This window comes from Vanellus vanellus (genome assembly GCF_965231255.1).
Source record: "Vanellus vanellus genome assembly, chromosome: 8".
In the NCBI taxonomy this organism is placed as follows: Eukaryota; Metazoa; Chordata; class Aves; order Charadriiformes; family Charadriidae; genus Vanellus; species Vanellus vanellus.
Window position 1 is genome coordinate 21171114 of NC_138913.1, and position 23063 is coordinate 21194176.

At 51.6% G+C, this 23063-nt stretch overlaps 1 protein-coding gene across 1 annotated transcript in view; it reads right to left on the bottom strand.

The window, feature by feature from the left end:
- Positions 1-6592: 6592 nt before the first annotated feature.
- Positions 6593-23063, bottom strand: part of SGPP2 (sphingosine-1-phosphate phosphatase 2) — a gene marked incomplete at both ends in the record, with an annotated part of 37316 nt that continues 20845 nt past the window's right edge. The window contains 3 exons of the mRNA XM_082487094.1: positions 6593-7138; positions 13148-13237; positions 15796-15975. Coding sequence (XP_082343220.1) covers positions 6593-7138; positions 13148-13237; positions 15796-15975 — 816 coding nt within the window. The remainder of the gene's footprint in view (positions 7139-13147; positions 13238-15795; positions 15976-23063) is intronic.

Genomic DNA, 23063 nt, shown 5'->3' on the forward strand with positions numbered 1-23063 from the left:
GCTATTTCGTAAGCAAGATGTGTGTAATATCTGCTTCCCTAGTCCAGACATAACTGTCGATCCTTTATCATTCTAAATTCAGAAAAGGGAGGGGGTGGAATTAAATTTTTTCATGGTTGAGGTAAGCCTAGCGGTTTCTGAAGCTCCAAACCAAATTGGGGAAATGCATTTAAGAGCATATGCCAGTGGTCTTTTGCATGAGAAGCTGAAAAATATCAAAGCCTTTGTCCGACTGAGGCTGGCATGGCGTATTTGTCTGCAGAAGTTGGTGCGGCCCTTGTGCTCGCAAAGCTCCAGCGGTGGCTTTCTGGCCCCCAGCTGCACAGCAGGGACCACGCGGCTCTCGCACGCTTTTTACTTTTCTTGCAGTCTTTTCCCCTGACAATACATGAAAGCCTTTGGCGGGTCAGGCTTTGCCCCTGGGTGCTTTCTGGCAGGAGTTATGCTACAGCCTGGCGCGTTGTGCCTCTGCGATCTGGGAAACGGAGGACCTCCGTCCCGCACGGTGGTGCCCGAGACATCCCTCCTCGTGCAGCGTCACTGGGTGGGCGGCCAGCTCAGTGCTCTTAAGCAGGCTCTTTACTGACTTGTTAATGAAGCTGGCTATCCCTCATTTGCAATATTACAACCATCGCTAATGTTGCAGGCTAACTATAGCCGGTATTTCGCGTTAGACCCGTACGCTGTGTCCTGTTTCCCTTGCGAGCGCCAGATAGGGCCGGATCGCAGGAGGGGACCGCCCGAGGGTGGGCATCTGGGTGATGCTGGGGAAGGGCGTTACAATGCCTGCCCAGACCCCTGTGGCTGGACCCACCGTGGCTTTTAGATGGTAGCCCCGTCGGTAATCTCAACAGGTGGGAGGGCAACAGGCAAGGCTTTTTGGTGCAAGTGTTAATCCGGTATGAAGAATGCACTACAGTTACCCATCTGGAAACCCTACGGTTCCCCTCAGATGGAAGTGTAGATTTTAATGATCTCTGCATGACAGACGTGAAATGAGAATATAGCTGTTGCTATACGTTGCGCGACTGACTCCAGTGCCCGCAGAGAGTGAGAAAAACCGCAGCTCACATTTTAAAGTCTCCCAAGGGATTAGCCAGCTTGTCGTTTGCAGGATATATCTCTCCGTGATGCCTACACAACTGTAACCAAGCGAGCTCACAGTGTGGGAAGCAATCTGTAACGCAGATGGTGAGTATTAACCCCCCCTGTTTATTAGTGTGTCATGCACGGGGATTAGGACGACAATAAGGCAGATTTGCATTTCAGCAGAGTACAGGCAGATTTGCGTGCACTAAATATGTTTCTCTACGCAAGATTTTCTGACTCTTTGGGTGTCCCAATTCTCCTGTGAATTGGCTGTCCTTCGAGTGTAAAGGCTAAGTAAGATCAGGCTGGGACTAAGGGCTCGAGCTGCAGTGGTATGTGTTGCGAGGCTTTTAGGGGTCTCTTCTTTTTCGTACCTTTTGCCCGTGCGTCAGTAGCCAGCTGCTCCACAAGTGGGACATCAGCTCTGTCCCGGGGAAGTAGCGTTTACTTGCTAAAAGCAGAGGAAGAGGATGGTGAGGAAGGTCAGAAAGCCTCTTTGGAGGCACCGGCCCCTCTCACAGCGAGCCGCGGTGCCAGCAGCCTCTGCCGCGGCTCTGAAATCGGAGCTTTGCTGCGGTGCTGTGCTCAGGATTAGCGGGGAATCCTGATGAGTGGGACGCTTCATACAAGTCTAGCATATTTATTGCAGGGCGTCGTCTTTCGTAGCCCAAAGCCAATTATCTGATATTTACAGCTCGCTCGGAGCTGTATTTAATAACCGAGGTATCTTACATGCAGCTTGGCGCTGGCGAGAGCCACCGTGAGCACTGCTGTTTCGCTTTTACCCTTTGCCGCAGCGACGGCCTCTGGCGAAGGGAACATTGCCCGCCGATGGCGGGGACTTTTGAGCAATTTCCGAGCATCTTTTGAACTTTGAGTATTTCTTTAAGGAAGAGTTGCAAGTTAGATTTCTCACAAGTGGTCCCCAATTATTAATTACTCATCTCTCGGGAGCTGAGCATGAGCATGAAAGGGCGGAGAACTGGTGACAGAGAGGTCAAAGCCCGTTTTAATGTGCTGTCTGGGTGACCGCTGGGTTCGTTTCAGCTGGACACCAGGACTGACTTCTGGGTTGGTCCTTGCTGTCCTTCGGTGCTGCAAAGATGCTTTTCCGAACAGCGGGAACCCCGAGAGCCTGGCTGCCGCCCCTGGCCGCCCGTCTCCGTACTGGCAGGTCGCTGTCGCTGTTGCCTGGCAGAGTTTATGTAAAGGTAACGCTTGGGACTGTTTCCCTCTCCGGCTGGCGGTGTCCTTGCTTGCGATTTAAGCTGTTCTCCGTTTGGGTGCTGAGTATGGAATACACCCAGCAAAGCATCGGGTGCTACCAGGCGGCTGCCCTGGGGACCAGGGCACACGCGACACCTCTGACCGCCCGGCGACCTTGAAACCCAGCCCGGCGCGAGGGAGGGTGAGCGGGGACAGCGGTGGCCACGGGCTGAGCGGCGAGCGTGGTCCCACGCAGGAGGCGATGGGCTCTGGCGGGAGCGGGAGCGGGCTGGCAGCAAACTGGGGTTGTGCTCAAGCAAGATCCCACCCGCTGCTGAGCACCACTTCTGCCCTGTTCGGAGGTGTACCCAACTTCTGCTGGCAGCAGGCATTAGAAGGGTTAAAACTGATACCGAAACCATTTTCTTTTCTTCCCTCCCCTAAATTAAATCACCTGTACCCAGAAAAGCAACCTGCACGCTTACTTGCCGTTTGACATAGAAACTTGGCTGGATTGGGAGACTGGGCCCATGACAAAGTTACCGCCGGAAAATTAAAACAGGCAGATTCGGTGCTTGCTGGCTTGGTTTTTAATCCCTGCAGAGGGGGGCAACAACGCTCGGGCGCTGCCGGAGTAGCCGGTTCTGTGCTGGGGGCTGCGCACCCGGAGATGCCCTGCGCCGGGAGGAAGCCTGGCTCGGCACTGGGCACCCAGAGAGCGGTCGGCAGAGCGAGCTCCTCCGGAGGAGGCAGCCTGAAGGCAGGACAGAGTGGACTAAGCTCAGGGTGAGGTGTCTTCTACATCCCTCTTGGCAGCATAACGAACGAAATTTGGAAAAAGACTGCCTTGGCACCACCCCTGCAGCTGAAGAAGGCCGTGGGATGGAGAGCGGCTGCGCTGGACCAGGATGGACAGCACAGTACTGAGGAGAAGTCAACAGCCCAGGCTCCGAGGCTGATGCATCCATAGCTGGAGGCTATCTCCTACCCCGTTCGCATCAAGAGCAGTGTTTTACTTTTAAAAATGAGCACAGGTACTCAGGAGGGTTCGGCTGATGCCTTTGTATCACTGAGCGCGGAACACGACCAGCAAACCTGCCACAAAACCTCATTTTCTACCATCACACTGGAGACACAGAGGCACCCGAACTGCGGGGATGAAGAGGTGGGGAGCATTTCCAAAGGCAGCAAAGCCCCAGAGGGGGGTTGCAGGAGGACCTGGTGCTTCGGGTTATCAAAATACAGAAAGGGTGACGTGTCTTACCTTGTCAGAGGACTCGCCTCTTCAAGCCTGGTCCCACGGGAACAGCTGTGGTCCAGAGAGCATCCCACCAGCACCAGCTCAGCATGCCGCCCCGCTGAAAGCCTTGCCTGGCCCCGGTGGCCCAGAGGTGCTGCAGCGATGGGGGCTCACCCCAGTCAGCTGCGGGCACTTGGGGGCCCACGGGCACTCCACTTCCAGGCAGGACGCGATGCTGAGGAGAGGACACGGCCCCCACCCCGTTTCAAATATACATCCTCGACAAAAAAAAAAACAAACCACTTGTTAGGTTCCTCAATGAACAGGAACTATTCTGCGGTTTATGGGATGTCGTGCTGTAATTGCATGTATTAATTTAAAATCAAATTTAACTTCCAATTAACTGTGTGGTCTATTAGAGGTAGATGTTGCAGGTGAAGGAGATTCCAGGTGCCCAGGTGTCCCCCATCACTAACCACACAGCAACTCACCAAATTTCCATTCGCAAAGGATGTAACAGGTAGGTGGGTTTTTATGTTTTAAAAAAAAAAAAACAGGCTGTCGCTGCGGGGCCCGGAGGAGCTGGAGGCCGCAGCCAGGCTGAGCCGGGGCCGCGGGGGGGCCAGTGGGGACGCCTTCCAGACTGCGACCCGTTCCCCTTACACTAATCATCTACACGTAGCAACAGAGGACGCAGAATGAACAGAGAAACACCAAATTTTGCAAAACACCTGTATTTTAAAATTTGAACCAAGTACAGTTTGCATGTATTGCATGAGTCACTTGCGGGTGAACACTAGAAAAGATAAAAATACTTGTGCACATACTTTATAAATCCAAGCATTTATATATAAGTTATAAAACCTTTATAGCATAAAATAGCTGTGATTTGGAACAGAAATTTTACACGTGAAACTGCATGAATGTTCCCGTCAAACCGTGCCTTTCTTGGGACTAACTGGTTCCACCCCACAGCTTGAACACTCAGCTTGCTGTCAAGTTTTTTCCCCAATTTTGGTCCCGTCCGCCACGATGGAGAGCTGAAGCCCCGTGGCATCTCCACGGGGCTTCAGCTCTGCCCTGCAGCTGTGTGTCATAAACCGCTCTTAACAGAAGGTACTTTAAAGGTGTTTTAAAGCCCGCTGGCAGCGCTTCTGCGGTGCGTGGGCAGGAGGGAGACCGAGGACGGGACCCCGTGGCTTTGGTGGCCCGAGCCCCGCGCTCCCCAAAGCACCCGCGTGGGCCGGCACGTGCCCTGCTGAAGGCCGCGCTGAAGCTGTTTGCGTGCACAGGTAAAGTCCACCCAGCCTAATTTAAAGCAGTTTATCCACAGCCTGGGCAAATCTGAAAAGGGTTAAAATTTCTGCCTGTGTTTCTTCTGGAGAATACTGACCTGGTCTTAAAATCGCGCGGTCCTTCCACGTGCATGCCTCCCGCTCCTCAGACACAACCCCCAGCTACGTTTTTGGAACTTGATTGTATTTATCCAAGCGGTCAACTGACGGCAAAGGGCCTCCTTTCCATTCTTCGGCTTCCTTTTTCTTGCAGCCAAGATGCCAAGCGGCAGGGTTAAAACGCTGGCTCCCACTGCACGCTCTGCCAGGGAAAGGCACGGGGGCCGTGCTTGAAGCTCCGCGGTCATAATGTGTTACGTTTTTCCAGCCAAGCAGACCACATTCACCGCTGTATTTCTCAACAGCTCATTGGTCCAGCAGCTGATATATATATATATTATTTTTTAAAATAAGCAGCCTGAGTTAGAGCAGCAGCCCTCCTACGAACACTCCTCAGCTGCTGCTCTACAAGCGCATACACCCTATTGCAAGACGCATGGAAGACCAACCGTAACGCTGTGCAGCACCTGAAAACGATGGCATGGTATCATCGCCACACGTTGTAGTCACCAGAGTCACCACTCAGCTCCTTCCACAACGCGGTTTAAGGACATTACTTGTCACCCCTGCACAATAAGAAGGGCTTTGTCCCATCACCTAGACAGGGAAGCTAAATCCCAGTTAAACAGTTTGAACACAAGTCTCGACATCGTGGTAACAACTCTGCTCAGTTGTATGTAAGCAAAGGATCTTTTAGTGGAGGCGTTCTTATTCATATCCCGGATAAATTTGTCACAAATCACTTAAAGTGTTTTGTGTTGGATTTTTCTTTCTTCTGTTATGCTTTTTTGGTTGGTTGGTTTTGTTTGGGGTTTTTTTTCAGAAGGATTACAGTGGGTAAAACCCATACACCCAGAACTAGCCTGGTCTGGCAGTGCCATCAGAAGACACTATGACAAGCGACAAGTACAATAATCATCAGATTTCTTTAGGGAAATGCTCAGCCATGCCCAAGTGTGGCCATCTCTGACCACAGCCAATGCTGGCTGCTGAAGAAACCTGCTGGTCCTGGCCAGCGGGACCCTCCCACCAAAGCCCAACAGCGGGAAGGTGCCAGCACTTGAAGAGCCTCCACCTCCACATCACCTTCCCGTCTTCAGCCACTCTTCCTTCGCCCCCGGTCCCCAGGGGATAGCGGGACACGGGCAGAGCTCTGCGTGCCCCAAGGACAGCACTTTGCTCTTGGCTGGTTGCCTCTTCCCCCACCCCACCAGCTGCTTGCTCCCCCGTGCCCCAAACGCGAGCCCTTCCATGGCTCGTTCTCCTGCTTCAGCAGAAGCAACCCCGCGGCCGGGCAGGTGGTTTCGCAGCCGAGGGAGCCCTGGGGCGGCGTCCCACAGGCACAGCCACGCTCCCCCGCACCCTCAACCCCACGGCAAACCAGCCACTGCTGCCGCTCCGGCAGGGATTTTGGCGTTGTACTCTTTGCTTGTCATCTTTAGTCATCTGGGCCAGGGACTAATTATGGGACAAAGTGGGGTCGGCACTTTCTAACCAAAAGTTATTTGTGTACAGCGATTCCCATGACTCTTCTGAATCAGGTATTTCAGGCCAGCACAGAAAGGCACAAAACACTTTTTTGGTGAAGTTACCAGCCTCGATCGCCTCATCGCATCTCTGAAATGATGGTGCCATACATGACTTGGTGAGGAGGGCACTGCGCTCACATCAGTCCTAACAGCTGGTGCAGCAGCGGCACGAGCACGGTAGCACTAAAGCCAACTGAGGAATACGTTATAAATTTATACGGCACTTCCACTTCCAGCCTTCTCCGGGCTTCCAGGTCGCCAATGGGAAACTTGTACCGATAACCCAGCACGCCGAGGACCACGCTCTTCATGAGCCGGCGCGTCAGTAGAACAACAACGATCCCTACGAAGAACCTGGCTAGCACGACCGCCGCTACTTTACTGGTGATCAGAGGATAGCCAAGCTGAAAGTTTTCTCTGGCGTAGGCTGGCGCAGCATACTGGTTGTTTAACCAAAACCCCACCGTTGCTCCAGCTCCTGCTCCTAAGATAGTAGTGGTGTCTCCCCTGGTAGGGCTGTAATAGTCCAGTTTGGGGTAGTTGTAACATAAGACAAGAGGCACCACTATGGAAAGAAGCGGACAGAAGGGACTGGTTAACAGCAAGTGATCGATCGTGTCCCACGCAGGATACAAGAGCACGAGCAGCACAGCCGAAATCAGCGCTCCACCAATCACATCCTGCAAAGAGAGCACGTTTAGAATCTTTGTGAGAGCCGGCAGGCAGAACAGAAATTCCCAGGCGATAATAAAAGACCAACGTGTGCATTCGTGAGCGCGCAGCAGCGGCGGAACGCTCCGAATTCACAGCGATGGCACTGTCCATGCACAGGGACAGCTTGAAGTGCTGTCAGCTTTGTGCTCAACAAAACGTGACAATCCGTGAACCCAGCCTTAGCTTTGTCCCCATGAGCATATCTATTGACTCACATTTTCCCCCGAAGGAGTGAGATTCTTCCTCTCACCCGCTTTCATGTTTTCTGGGCACTGTCCACCTACGACCTCAGTGGAAAAGGCACGTGCGCCACTCCATCTCAGGGACGATGTCACGGCAAGCTGTCTTCATACAAACCCTCCCTCCCCCTTAATCCTACAAGTAATTTCATCATATCAGTAGGATTATCGCTTCCTTGCTTTGCATAAGTGGGAAGATGCTGTCTTTTGCCAGAGACAAGCACCCGGTCCGGAAACACAGGCTCCGGGGGAGCAAAGCCACAGAGCCGTGGGATTTCTGCCCACCGCGGCGAGAGGTAGGCACCGCCGGGCAGGAAATTTGTTGCCCAAGCCTCTGAAATCCGGCTCGTAGTTGAGTGCCTGAGGCAAGCACATAGTTAAAACCTAATTTATTAACAGAAGCAAATAAGGTGTTTTGAGAACTTGATTGCTGCCGACCGCAAGGCCGGGAAGGGAGACAAGAGGTAACCCCTGAAAAACGCCCTCTGTATGACAGCAGCCAGATAAAAAGCAGTATAAGTTTCCCTGTGCCGCTCTCCTGATGTCTCTCAGGAGGCAGCAGAATTTGTATTCCGACCACGAAATGCCCTGCAAAAGCTAGAGTTCATCTCAGACAGAAACGTCCTCTTCTCAAGGCTGTATCTTTTTCACCGAGTCATGACAGTTGACTGCTGCCATGCTTGGTCACCGTCTAAAATGAATTATTTATGAGAACTTCATTTATAGTTAGGCAGGAACGAGGGGACTTTTTCTCAACAGAAATATTTAATGACTTCCTGGTAAATGCATTACTCCAGTATGGCTGAACTTTAGCTGTTTGTTTAAAACTTCCAGGCGATAGATTCCCAGCACATTTGGTTTTAAGCAACTCCCAGAGCCATTCTGCACGTTCCTCATACAAAGCTCCGCTTACATGTATTCCCTCACCCATGACATGAGGACAGCCGTGGAAATACACAGAGTTGTTCGCAGATGTCTAATATGTAAAATACCATTAGGTGTCAATATTTCACAACAGCACAATAATCCGTCTTTTGATACCAATTTTTAGAGGGTAACTTTACACGCAAAGGCGTGTTTTGGCCCAACGCTAAGTAACTGCACCCACACGAAAGAGCTGGGGGTTGCTCCCCGCACTGATGCTCAGAAATCCCATCACCACTCTGTACCTCCATTTCCCACCCGGCTATTTGCCCACCTCATATTAGTAGAAAAAGTCCTGACACCTCAATACCCCCTTCACGTGTGATTGAGGAGTGAAACTCAAAAGCTGTTCAGGTGCTTTTCTGTTCCAATTAAAGACATTTAACCAAATGTTTTGCTCAGATTTACCCAGCTGACTCCAGCCGTTCCCAGCCGGGGTGCAGGCAGCCTCTATTTAGGGACCTGATTAAAGTTTTCTGAATTTTATTATCCTCCTGTTCAGTAACAGCTCCTGTAGTTTTCAAGCAGGACGCAGATAACCAGTTCTGCTCCCCACCAGCGCCTTATACCAGTGGTCTCCAAAGCGGGTGTGCAAGGCAACCCCACCGGGCTGTGGGAAGAAAATAGCTTTTGCAGCACAAATAAGTAAAATAAAAATTATATATATTTTTAAAGTAGTGCTTATTTCATCCTTATCTCATGCTTTTTTAATTTATGTTTTTGTGTATGCTTTATAATGTACGTACCAATGCAGTAGTACATGTATATCATTCATAAGTAAATAGACATATATTGGGGCTGCACGCTCAAAAATATTTTACTGATGGGGTGCACAATCAAAAAACTTTGGAGACCAGTGGTTTATTCTGGTTTGTTTTTTTTTTTTTTTTTCCCCCATCCACCAATATATGGGCTTCTCATTTTGGAGACTCCTTACTAGAAGCTGCTGGCGAGCCGGGACATACCGAGCCGCGGCCACCAGTAGTGACTGCCTTCGCTTCAAGTATGCACGGGCAGAGGTTTGATTTTCTGAACACCCAGAAGAGGTGGGGGAGTACAAGACCAACACTTTACAAAGACATTCAGCGGTGCAGAATTTGTGATTTTCCCCCGCTCGCCTGTTAAACTAAGGAGAAGATGGGAAGAGGAGGGATGGCTCTGATTTCCATCAGAAAAACTGCTTTTCTGGACTTTCCCTGCCGTGCGCCCAGGAGTGGGACCCCTTTGCTTTTCCCGGCGGCGGAGCTGCTGCTAGCACTCCCAGGAAGCACATTCTTGCCTCTCCGCCTGCGTAAACAGATTAGCCTCTCGCCAAACCCGCAATTATAAAGGAATTTTTAAATGAGGGCAGGCACGAATTTCCCTCAAGGTGCAGCACTACCGGCAAAGCTTAAAACCTCCCATTTCCCTGCTGGGATGCTCCAGCTCCCTCAGCACAGACAAAGCCACCGCAGGCTCCATCCCTCTCAAAAAAAGTCCCCCCTGCCGCCGCGCTGCTCGGCCCCGCTCCCGCACAGCATCCCCCTGCATCCCCCACAGCCACCGGCATCTCCCCGGGTTCCACACAAGGGAGACCTCGCTCCTATCGATTTTCACTGGAGAGCCGGTGGCACTCAAGCATCTTCCCTGATACTGCCGATCAAAGCAAAAATAACACTTCTATTCTGTATATGGTCACTTATTGCCCAAATTCCCTTCACGCTTTCATTTAGTGCGAGACGCTACTCGCTCTCCTCACCAGGAATCTCGTTTGCTTTCCGCTCCTAAGGGAGTGCTTCATCCCACGGGGACTGTGCTGCCACAGCGGGTGACGTGATGCCAATATACTGTTTGCTTATCAGCTTTAAAATATTTTAAGATAATTTCAGGATTAATGGCTGTGTTAAAAAAAAAAAAACAACAAGATACAGCACAGCAAAGGAGTGGGGTGGGGGGATACTGAGCATCCCTCTCCCGAGGGTGCTGTAATCAGCAATAAATGCATCAACACTGAATTGGTATATAGGGGGAGGGGGGAGGGAATTATTTTGCTTACAGAAACAACTTCCAGGTTTCTTTTTGGCCATAAAAAGTGACCTTTTGACTTCTCCCTGTATCCTACCCCCTACACTGGCCGGCACAGGGCGTACTGCTTCTAACCCAGGCAGCCCCAGCGGGGGGCTGTGGTACCAGTGAGTGGTACTCCGGGGGCGGCCCTCGGCGCATGGAGTTCTTCCCAATGTGATTTGCAATGACCTTGCGCGCGTCTCTTTGGAATACTGTGCACTCACGTGGACACCATCACTCACCGTTTCAAATACGAGATGACTCAGACGTGCTCCAGCAACAGTGAGATGGAGAAACTTGTTAGTCTCACTGAGACAGAGATCAAAAATTGGGCCAAAGTTTTAAGACGGGGAGTAAAGGGATATTTTCTAAAATACAAATGTTGGGGGGGGGAAATGAACAACAACAAACCCCAGCCCCAGTGTCTCCAATTGCTTTTTGTTCCTTAAAAATAACCCCTAAAATGCCACAGGTTCTCCGCTTTCAAAATGCGTCCAAATTTTTGCTTTTCCCTTTCCAGGTACCTCCAGATTCCCTCTTCACCAGTTCCTCAGACTCCGTCATTTAAGACCTAAAAGGAAGAACCCTGCCTTTCCCCTGCTGCTCCACAAACGGGATATTCTCCTGTCACGGTGGTGAAGGCGGGTTGTTGTCATTAAATTCTCTCTCAGCAGTGCAAGTATATTGCTTCCATCCCTTTCTCCGCCCGGGTGACGCCCGCCTGGTAACAGCCCCGGCAAGGGGCGTTTATTCCCTTTTCCTGATCACGGTATTCATTCTGATATGGCTATAACGATGCAGACAGCTCTCCTACCGGCTCAGTGCATATCCAGAAGGTCTTTAATTGTAACATGTCTTCTACTGACGTGACTGTGCTTTTTGAGGCTGCTCCTGATCCAAAAGCAGCGCCCGCGATGCTGAAATACGGACAGATTTGTAGAGCAGAGGCTGCAGAAGAGGAGCCCCTGCACAGGAGCTTCAGCTCCAGCTGTAGCAAAGCACGGTGCGGCCCCCTTGCCACCCCTTCTCTGGTTCCTCGAACAGGAAAAAATCAGTTACGTTAATTCGGTGGATATATTTTATGCATTCATTTGCTTTACTAAAATGTTACGATAGCTTAATACATAATTATATCCTGTTGGTATTAATTTTCTATTAAGACCTCGGTTAAGAATTCATTAGATAGAGGCCGTTTCGGCTGGTGCCTTGGCTGAGCAGCCGCTGCGCCTCCGTCCCGCAGCAGCCCGGGCAGCTCAGGGTGGGAACCGTCCCTCAAAGCGTGACAAAAGGCTCTGAACCTCACGTCTTCCCCAAGAAGAACCCTGTCATCGCAGGTGGGACGCCAGAACCCGTCACTGCAAGTGGGAGGGACGGCACCGCAGAGAGGAGGGTGGCATTCGGGCAGCTGTCATCACCAGGCGTTTCCCCAGCTCCGTCCCCACCACGGCACGCACGAGACGAAGACCCCACCAAAGTACGCTCAGCCTTTTGAAAGGCAGCATCGCTCACAGTTCAACTAAGGAGATTTTTTATTTAGTTAGTTTAAAGCCCTTTTTTATCACGTCAAAGGCACAAAGGGCTTTTTCTTCTTTACCCTAAAATCCTTCTAAATTTAGAGGAGTCTTTCATTACGATGGACTAGCAAGGGAAGTATGTGAAGAATTTTTACAGATTGACTTAAGGTCACCAGCCAAGAAAGGATGTCTCCAGCTTCCATTTAAGATATTGTTTTGATCCACTGGGCCTGCAGGGGAAGGTCAAGCTATATTTTATAGATAACCTTAATCTCATAGGGGCTCCCTTTCTTACATTCATCGAGCCTCCTTATTATAACAAACATAATTATTACTTTGTAACAGAAATGCAATTATTTATGCACACGCAACCAACCAGCAACGTGCATCAAATTCCTGTGGGGAAGTAGCCTGGAGTTTTCACCCGTACTTGGGAAGCTGGACCACCCCTCTGATCTGTAGCAAATCAGTACCATTTCCCCTCGTCAGGAAGGAACCGGCTACCGCCTAATCGAAGCCACGCTGAAATCTGTTGTTAAAGCAGGGCTGACCTCTCTACACAACTCTGCCCAGTGAGACTGTCGTGGAAAGTCACCGACATTTTATGATTATTTTCGGACAAAGTATTCGTGCATCTCAATCCTTTAAGAATGAATTTCCTACCAGCTGAAAACAAGAAGCTGGTTATAATATTCAGTGCCATGTCCCTGCATGGTAAGATGAGACTTGCCGTCCCCCAAGGGCAGCTCACTCGTCACGTTTTACCCTCTCCTCCTCTCTCCGCTGGTCACCCCCAGCGTGACTCACCAACCTGCTATTCCTTCCCCGGACACTCCCAGGCTAAACCAGCCCCGAATATTTCTCGCTGACAACAGTGATACTATTGCACAAAAGGCTTAAGCTAAGGAGCAGCGTCAGTTGCCCAAGTGCATTTCTCGCAATTAAAATTTCAAAATAGAGGACTACAATTCGGATGCCACACCGACCTCACCCGGCTCCTCAACCCACGCGCGCCACCGCTTCACCGACGGTATAAATAATTCCCCTGCGGACTCAAATAGCGATAGCCTGAGGGTTTCCTCACGGCTGCCTTTGAACCTACGGCCTGAAACTTAGTGGCGTGACTCCTGTATCCCGGCGGTGGCACGGGCAAGGCAGGACGTGCATCGCTTGAGGAGTGGGAGATGGGAATGGCTGTAGGTAAGCAGAGATGGAGGCACGACGGGCACGGGGCGGCGCAGGGCATCCTTACCAGGACTGTGTGCATCCCCGTGTAGAGCCTGCTGAGACACACCAGCGTGGAAAACACAAACGCTGCTACCAGGCCTAGTTCGAACGGATACTGCGAAAAGGAGAAGAAGAAAAAAACAAAAACCCACACATTACACCGTTATCCACTTTAACATCAGTATATATGGGAAATAAAACATCCAAGCAGCCGGACAGACGTCAGGGTCTTGCGTTGGGGAGCGGCTCCTGAGCTGTACTTTCCCAAAGAGATGAACGTGACCCGAGACAAGACCTCACACCGGCTACGTGCCATCCGGCCGGAAGGTCGCCTCGTTATCTGTGGTGCCCACTTTTGTGAAAGTCCAGTCTCAGCGTGGGGAAACCTGGGAAATAGATGGTATTTGCAGAGTTTTTTCCCCCGCAACATCCACCTGCAAAATCCATGTTAGTGCTAAAGACCTTAAGGAAAAAAGGCACAGCACGTCGTACAAGCGATGCCCGAGGTTGAACTGCAGCCTCAGATCACCCGAGGGGAACGCGACAGCCACAGAGCCTGACCAGAAGCGCGATCGATAGTCCTCGAGCAGCGGGCTGGGAGGGGAAAAAAAATCAATGTCTGGGCTGAAACCGCAGTCCAGCTATTAGAGCAGTCAGAGCCGCTCTGCCCTGTGACGCTTAAGGTTTTAATCATCATCTTATGAAGCTGGTTTTGCTTAATTCCCTCTCTGAGTTGCCTGTGAACACAGAAAGCGGTGTTGAAATAAATCAACATTTAAAAAGGAAAAAAAAAACAAACAAAAAACATGTTTGGTAAAGAATAAAGTTAACATATTAGCCCTTTATCCACCCATTCAAATCCTTAAACTGAGTGGGCTGGTGGGCTCCTTTCAGGCCGTAAAGAACATATTTCTGAAAAAAAAAACAAACCAACCCAAAATATAAACAAATGAAATTAATTCACCCGATTTGACACAAAGACTCCATCTACTGCCGAGAGGTTGATGACCGACCGGCGCAAAAATGCTTCTGTGGAAACGTTAAGCATAACAAGTCACTTCTGACCCTTTTTCCCTGGCGTCCTCTAGCCCCCAGACCTCAGACACAGCTGCAGGTGTCACTCCCGGTTCTTAAAACACTTTTTTCGTCACTTCTCTAAGCCTTTGGAGGATTTACGCCCACTTTCCCCCCCCTCAGCAGGCAGCCCGGGAGCTAGTCCAGATCGGTAATTGATGACTAGGGCAGCTTTAGAAGATAGCAGCATAATGTACTGGTAGATTTTTCCTTCTTAATAGAGGCAATTAAATCATTTAATTATTTTACAGCAGCTTTATCGTTTCATGGCTTTTTCCAAGAAGTATGAGACAGCCCGTGAAGAGCCGCATGTCCCACTGGTAGCTTATCAACCGAGGAAGAAGAGAAAGTGCTGCTGACCAGATTTTTTTGGCGGATCTGACACATGGGATGGAACCGGCCTTCCAGGGCTGACAAATACCCCATCCCATGGCTCCTCCTCCCGTCCCCATCCCACTGCCAAGCTGCTGTGACCAGTTCTCCTCCCATTTCCAGGCGGCAGGAAGCTGGCAGCACGGCTTTGGGCACCACCGACCTGCTCACTCATCCCTGTGCTGTGGGCAGGAGCGAAGCCCACTGCTTCACGGCTGCGACTGGATGAGCCCGGAAGTTAAATTAATTCTGAGATCTCGGTGTAATTGAGAAATCTCCGTTTCTATGAGTTGCAGCCCCCAGATGCAGCACCGTTCGTCAAACGGGTGGCCACCTTTTGTCCCTGCACACACGGGGGCACCGTGGGGACGACGAGATGGTGAGACCCCGCCGGCTGTACTGCGAGCCCTCTTGGTTACACGGGTTTATCTTTGAAACACACCTGAGGAGGCTAAGAAACACGCTTAAATACGACACAGCCAGGAAGTTGTTATTGCCAGTGCCAGAGTACAGGCAACACGTGTTTGGACTCATAAAATGAAACGCAAATAATCATCACGGAGAAATGGGTTTCTGGGAAATCAACCTTTTAGAAGGATAAAAGGCTGAAGGTTTGGGGGAAAGAATTATGAGATGTCCCCAAGCAGCCTGCAGCTCCTGTGCAGTGAAACTGCTGTTACTTCTCTGACAAAAATCGAACTTCTTGTCTCAATGTCTCAAATCGTGTTGTACGCTATTAGTCTAACGCAGGCTAGAGCCAGGGCATTTCCAAGGATGCTCTTCCTGCATCGTACAAAATCCAGGCAACACGGAGCTCCTTTGGTTTCCCCGGGAGCCAGTGTTTCCCGACGTGCAGCGTTGGCTTGGCGGGCGCGGGGCGAGCACGAAACGCCGCTGCCGGCCCTCTCCCACAGCAGCACCGCAGCTGCCGCCGGGCTCCCGTGCGCCGAAACACAGCGAACCCGCCAAACCACGGCAGGGCGGCACAGCCCGCCCGCGCCTCTGAGCGGGGCTCGCGCTAAACATCAGAGGTTTCTGCTAAATTTCTTCTTGCGTCTATTATCGGCCAGCTACGGGCTGCAACAGGGAGAAGTACGCGTCCGTGAAATTAAATGCAGAGCTCCTCTGGAAGTGGCAACAGCTTTGGATTTGCCAGTTTTCTGCAGCTTGCTGGAAGCAGACACATGCTTTTCTTTTTTTGGGTTGTTTTTTTTTTGTACCCCTTACCTTGTACTGGTTCGTGGTTGCAATGAGGAAGGAGAAGGAGATGGCTGTGGCGGCCATGGCGTGGGTGGAAGGCATCCCATACTCTGCATCCGTCCTCATTTCCAGCTTGACGACAGGTGGCGAGAGGGGCCGCGGCCACTTCAGGATGTCCTTGGAGACCTGGCCTATGTACATCACGATCTGGGGAGAGGAAAGGCCACAGGGCTGTCAGTCAGCGCAGGCAATCCCCACTCAGCCCACCCGAGAACCACCTCTATTTCTGCCCCTTTTCCTGCAAAATCCACTGCCCCAAGTGTGGAATTTATCGCCTGAATTATTAAAGGGGTTTCCATTATCCCGGTCAGCGAAGGCAGCGGCGGTTTTACCGCACCACGTTGTAACCCGATCAGCAGTGGGACCAACAGGAGGGTTCGCTGCCGAGACGCATCAGTGCAGGATGGCGCGAGAAGGACAGCTGGCTCCCACCCCGTGCTCGAGAAGTTTAAGTTTCCTCCCTATCCCTTACAACCCCTCTCCCAAAGAGCAAAGAGCCGTAAGAGACATTTTTCCGCCACCGCCTTCAAACCACCCCCTCGCCCAGCCACATCCCTCCCAGCTCCGCGCCACCGTGGTCCCAGTGCAGCACCAGCTCTCCCATTCCCTGCAGCTCCCACTCCACCCACCGCACAAGGTGCTGCAGGAACCCCGCGGGGACGCAGCGCCGGCGCGGTTATTAAATAATAACTTTGGCATCCTCGGGGAGGCAGCAGAGAGAAAACTGGCCGAGCAACGTAAAGTACCAGTTCTCCTGCCTAACTCCCCAACAACAAAGGGGTCTTGTGCCCTGCTTGGGACACCAGAGGTTTAATCAAGGGCTCCATTAATTAGCTACCGAGCACTACAACGCAGTGATTTTGGAGGAAAACGTTGCATTCTCGGGTCACTGCAAGCAGGAGCAATAGGAGGCAAAGCTGGCCAGCATCCCCGAGAGATGCAGCCCACCCGGCAGCGCCCGGGGCGCCCGCCATGCCGACCCCCCTCTGCTCCTCAGCACCCTCTTCCCAAAGGCAATGGGCTCTCAGCATCCACAGCCAGAAGGCTGTGAACAAAACCCACCTAGGCTGTCCCTGGAGGATGTATTTGCTTCCTATTGCCACCCTCCTCCCTTTGGATAGCGCAGCCAGACATATGCAAAGCAAGCTCTACAAAACAAAGCACACCTGCTTTCTTTCTTTTTTTTTTTTTTTTAAATACAAAATTCAGGTTAACTGACATCTGCCGTGAAAGCTCAGTTGCTGTGCGAGACGGCTCGCTGTTCTGCTTCTCACGCTTCCACTAGCAAAGGAGGGGTCTTAAAATAACATCCTTCCCATGCTGGTGCGAGCCATATGCCAGAACAGCAACATGATCACCCACTGCCACAGTTGCCACCAGCCACATTACATCCCTCTCCCTCCCACCAGCCATTTAAAAAAAAAAAAAAACAAAGAAAACGGGTTCACATTCAAAGAAAGACGTCAGGATTCAGGACCCACAAATCGGAACCAGGAAAAAGCCAAAACATCACGTTTCTTCATTCCTCTCCCTACAGCAAAGGGCATGCCGCCGGGAGTGCTCGGCTCACAGCCAGCACCAGAGCCTGGAAAAGCGACTGCTGGTGCCTCTGCATCCTTTATCCCTCATTACATGAATCACATCACCTCCTTATTATCGGCACCACCTGTGGCACGCCTGGCTGCTCCTACTTCACCCTGATATATGGGGCATAGGGCAGCCAGCAAATACCCTGCCCCGGCTGCTCACGGTCAACAAAGGCTCAAGGAACGAGTGTCTTAAAGAAACCACTGCGTGGGTTTATTTGGTTAATGCCACCGGTTTCCAAATGGATGCAGGCACATCTTTGGAAGTTAATTAAATTCCAGGGTTGAAAGCAAAATTACTCTCTCCGACGGAACATAAAACATTGAGGCTACCATCCGTGATACCATCTGAGAGGCAAGGTAGGACGAGCCAGTTTATCAGCAGTCCTCCATAATAATGACTTCCACTTGTAAAAGTATTATTAGCACTAGTACGTAAGAGCATTACAGAAAGGGAAATGAGTCATCTTTGAAATGAAGGCTATGCTAGGACTCCTCTCATGGTGAAAAACAGGCTGAATGCTGGAGGTGGTACGGGTGAGCAAAAATAACAAGCATCCTCACAACACCTTCCTTCCTGGCATTCCAGATTCAATTCTGACCCTTCTGTTTGTTAAAAACACATATTGTATAGACACGTACTGTAACGAGAGGTAAGACAACCTCCATAAGATAGGAAGGGGAGTCCAGAATACGCCAGACCAAGCACTGCCCTCTGAAGCACCAGCCTTTGCCTTTAGCTTATCTGGGTGCCGTGCACGTGATTTTACATGCCATACCCCAGATTATTTGGCAGAAGTGGCAGTTGCGGGTGCGGTAAAACATCCCCCATCGGCCAAACTGGCAGGCTTCCCCGCGAAGGCGAAAGATGACGAGTACACCATTGCTGAAAGCCACCCAGCAAAGGTGTTGGGTGGCCGGAGGACCACAGCACCGCCTGGGCTCTCCGGCTCGAAGCACGGCAAGCAAGTGGCCCAGAGCTCCCGCCAGATGTGCCTGTGGTGGGCAGAGGGATGCCCTCCCTGGGGAGACGGCACCCCCCCAGCGTGGAAAGTGATGCACAGCTGGGAGCAGCGCATCCCTCCCCGGCGCAGCGCGGCAGCCAGCCCCGCTGGGGACCAGCACACGGCTGGCCACTGAGGGCAATACCCCTGCCAGCGTACCAGGCACAAAATCCCAGAGCTCAGCGGCAGAGTCAACCAAAAATAAAAAAAAAAAAAAAAGAAGTAGGAGGCCACTGCGGATGCGGTCACTACGTGACAAGTGTTGTGCAGAAACACACTTACAGCATTATATTTAATTGCAGGATATATCTGAATTGCACTCTACTGCAGCTCTCGTCTTCTGAGGAAGGTAGGTATCTGCCTCGGTTAAGTGGCATATTCTCTCTCAAGCCACATTTCATTATTTCCTGACCTTATTTCTCTGTTAGTTTGGATTTACTCTCTAACAGCCCTGGGAAAGAAAGCAAGCAGCCTGAAATTTCTGGCCTGTTATCAGCTTCTTTCAACCTAGCAGATGAGAAAACTCCCATAATAAACATTTCAAACCATAAGCACTGGAGAGGAAGAGAAAGGGAGATGGAGGGATCAGCACAGCTAAAGATCAACACTGAGCTAAGCCTCACCTACACTTGACTTGAATCGCCTATTTGCACAACACTAAAAATCTTTGCTGGCCCTGGAAATAAATTTGGCATGGGCAGAGATTACCCCAAGCCCACGCCAGCGGGTAGCTTGGGCTTGCTTAGGTCGCGCAGCCAAGATCACAGGACCGGGCGATTTGGCCGTGATTTCCAGCCCGCCCCAGGTAAGCCAAACAGCACCTTCACAGCAGCTTCGGGCAAACAGGGGAGGGGAGATAAGGCCGGACCCAGGAGCGCATCACCCAGTAGCCACCGATGGGCAGCAAGTTTATGCACTTCCAAGTCTAAGGGATGGTGAGCCCCTGGGCTTCACCCGGCTCCCCCTTCTTCACAAGGGCAGGGAAGATTTAGGGAGGAAGGGGGGGGGGCTAGACTCAAATCATACTAATCTAAGATTTAAATAAAAGCATTCCAAAAGTCTTTATGTGCTCGTGGACTTTTCCACCTGATGAGTCTCCCGGCCCCAAGCTGAACGCTGGACAGGAAAGGGAACACCGGACGCTTGAACACCGAGCGAGCAAACAGCTTGCAGTCGCGTAGGCACAGCAAAGAAGAGAAACCTCGAAGCAAATAATTTCTTCGTGCTTTATTGTTCTGTTTGCTTCTTGCCTACCTTACCGATATTTCTTGCCTACCTAGAGTGCTATACTACAGCTCTCGGTGCCATTCTTCTGTGTTTATTTCTAGCACAGGCTCTCTTCCGCTCTGTCCAAGTGACGCAGATCAACCACATTTTCTGCAGTTCTGGTGGAAAAAAGTTTGCAGACATCTTCAGCATAAATAATTTTAATTTGCACATTAATAAGTACCTCCGTCTCTGCATGGGGAATTTGTCTGAACCTGGAGGCTTTTCCGTTACGGAAGCAACAAAGTCAAAGCCATGATGGATTGTGTAGGACACAATTAGCCGGAGAAGATAACTACATAGAAACGCACGGGAATTTAGTTGTGATTTCACAGAAGTTGATGGGATGGGGACGGCTTTCCCATGGGAGTGCTCTGTTAGGGGAGGCAAAGGGACTCCGCTCTACCTCTGTATGGGCAAGTCCCACAAGCTACAGTTGTGACGAATGCCACGACGCGAGTCCCCACTAAAGAAACGATGGCAAAAGCGAGGCAGACGGGACCACGGCATGGGAGCAGAGGTGTGGTGGAGGGGTCACTAGCAACAGCCAGGCACATGCGTAAGGCAGGGGAATGCTGCTTTGCCTCTGTATTGAGGTGTGAGCGCGGGCACACACACACGGAAATGTTGCTCACATGCCATCGCCAGAGTAGGGACCCTCAGGGAGTTAGGTCGGCTCCCGAATATTTGCAGCATCACTGGACAGTGACACAGCAGCACCAGCTGGCGATGTAGGAAATACAACTCATCCCCCCGGCCCCTTCCTCCAAAGCCGCGGGGACGTGGTCCACGGCTGCGGGTCCTCCCTGCGGGCTGCACAGCTCCCGCCTCCCCCGCCCCTGCGAAACACAAACCGGGCGCTGCATTTACGTGGCTGAACCCGTGAGCTGTGTTCGCCGCTGGAGGAGAGCCCAGGGCTCGGCCAGGCAAACTTTTCCTCCCCAGGGCTCCTGTGCTGCATGGGAATATCTCACCCACGCCTTGTCCTGCTCCACGGCGAAGCAGTAAGCAGCCTGGCTCACCGACCGGCTTGAAATGCCGGGTACGGCTACCCGGATCTGCCCAGAGCTGAGCCAGCCTCTGCTGTTTCTGCATCGCCAGGTGGTACCGCATCAGCGGGGCACGCCGCGGCCCTGCGGCACTGACTGCGCCGAAGCTGCCCTCCCTGCCGGGGGGTCCCACGGCTCTAACCGCACAGGCTGAACACACGGGCCACGGCAGCAACCCCGACACACACGGAGAATTTTTCTAACCCGCACCACCCCGATTCGGTTTGGGATTTGGGGAATTCCCAGTGCTACGCAGGTGACCCTGAAGCCTTGAGAATTAAATCCTTACATTTAAAAATTACTTGGGTAAAGACCTCTTACTGGTTGTACACACTTGTCCCCCTCTCCAAGGATTTTTCTGTCCTGCTGTAAGCAACTTAAAACCAAAGACTTTCCTCAGCCCCTGGTGCCTCCCGGTACTGCTGGGGCAGCCCGGGCTGCGTGAGGGGAACAGCAATCCTTTACGGCCACGGCAGCAGGCGAAGGAAAGGCAAAGCTTTATTGCCACTGTGGGTCAACAGCGTTACATTTTACTACATGAATGCAATTAGCAGTTGCTATAGCAGCACAACAGCCTTTTTCTGAGGGTTTCCTCTGAGTCATACATGTGGTCCATCTCCAAAATTCCATCCTCACCTGGGGCTCTGCACTGGGGTAAACAAGATGAGTCTATCTTTGTGTTTTAACAGATCTTGCTTTAGCGAGCAACGATGAATCAAACTCCAGGCATTGGCATCCACATGAGTTGAGGTGCCAACATGTTTGTCCCAACAGCTGCGGGGGTTCCCTCTGGGGTGAAGGGCCGTCCCCCTCCCTGTGGGCATCAGAATCCCATAAAGCGTCCTGGCTCCTCAACTTTGGCGGAATTCCGGTACTGCTTCAATAATTTAAGAGGTGGGTTTGCTCACCTGCAGGTCTTGCCTGGCATTCTCAGTGGTGTTCCCTCACCGCTGCTGCGGCAGGAAGCAAGAGAGCCGCCCGCATCTCACGCTGCAGCCGCAGAATCGTGGAAGGGTTTGGGCTGGAGGGGACCTGAGGCACGTACGAAGGCACGTAGACAAACACAGCCGAGCCAGCTCCCTACGCAAAGGCACGGGACTGGTGCCCCAAGGCGTGATTTCCCATTGGGAATGTTTACAGGGCAGCTGGCCGGACCCTGGGTCTGGCAGATTTTCGGAAACAGTCCCAGTGCTGCATGTGCGCTGCATGTGGCGCGTCCTCCTCGCACGCCAGCCATCTCCCCTCTGCCGCTGCCACCTCCGCGCGGGGACAGACACACCTCACCGGCCCACAGGCGTGCGGAGGTGGGGAGGAGCAATTCTTTTTGCACTCTGTAATATTTCAGCTAACAAAGGTGAACCAGAACATACTTATTTTCAACTTCTGATTTTGCAGCTCTCCCGTCTGCACTATTGATCTATTAAAAGGACAAGATGAAATTCTAGAGAAGACGTGGGGTCAAATAGCATTGGTGACTTCTTCCCCAAGGCTCATACTGTGACTTTGAATCTGCTGTTTTGGCTCCAAAACAGAAATTCTATAACCTGGCTCTAGAAACCCTGCAATAGTATTTGTCATCTTCCCAAAAAGGAAATTTACAGTTTGAAAATGATGTTGCTTTTGTTTTTATCATAGTCTCTCTGTGTGCTGATAGGAGTGACTGAGCACATCGGGAAGACTGGAAAGTTTGGGGGGGGGGCAGGGGGGATAAGGATGCACTATTAATAAACTGGCATTTTTCAGGAGATTAGTCAAGCAGAAGCAAAGACTGTATCCTGAAAGTGCCAGCTGTTTTTCGTGGTTGTCAAGGCAGGCGTGACTTTGATTCACCATACAGAAATTAAACCAAGCACCCCGTCTGCACTGCTCACAGCTTCTATTCTCAGCATCCCCCAACTAAGGCTTAAGCGAACAGACAACACTGCAACAGAGAATAGCTGTGACTGTCCCCCTCGAGCATCACTTGGTTCACAGTGAAAGAGGAGCAGAGAGAGGAAGAGGATGTTCTTCTGGAGATGCTCCTCCTACCCCCAAGTCAACACCAGCAACTAAGGTTTGGCTTCAGGGAAATAACCGTGAAAGCCGCCGAGCAGCACTGCTGGCGGCCCAGGTGGAGGAAGCCCCGCAGAGCCCTGGGCACCCCCAGCCTGGGGCGCTCTGAGCCACCCTCTGATCTCATCCTGCTCCCCATCCCCTCCCTGAGACACCTGGATGCCACCCGCCTGTAGAGATGCCAACAGTAATCGCGGGGCTGGGCACCTCCGTGAGGCACCCGTGCCTTATGGTAGAGGGTGGCTGGCTACAGGAGCTTGAGGATCTGCCTTCTCCAA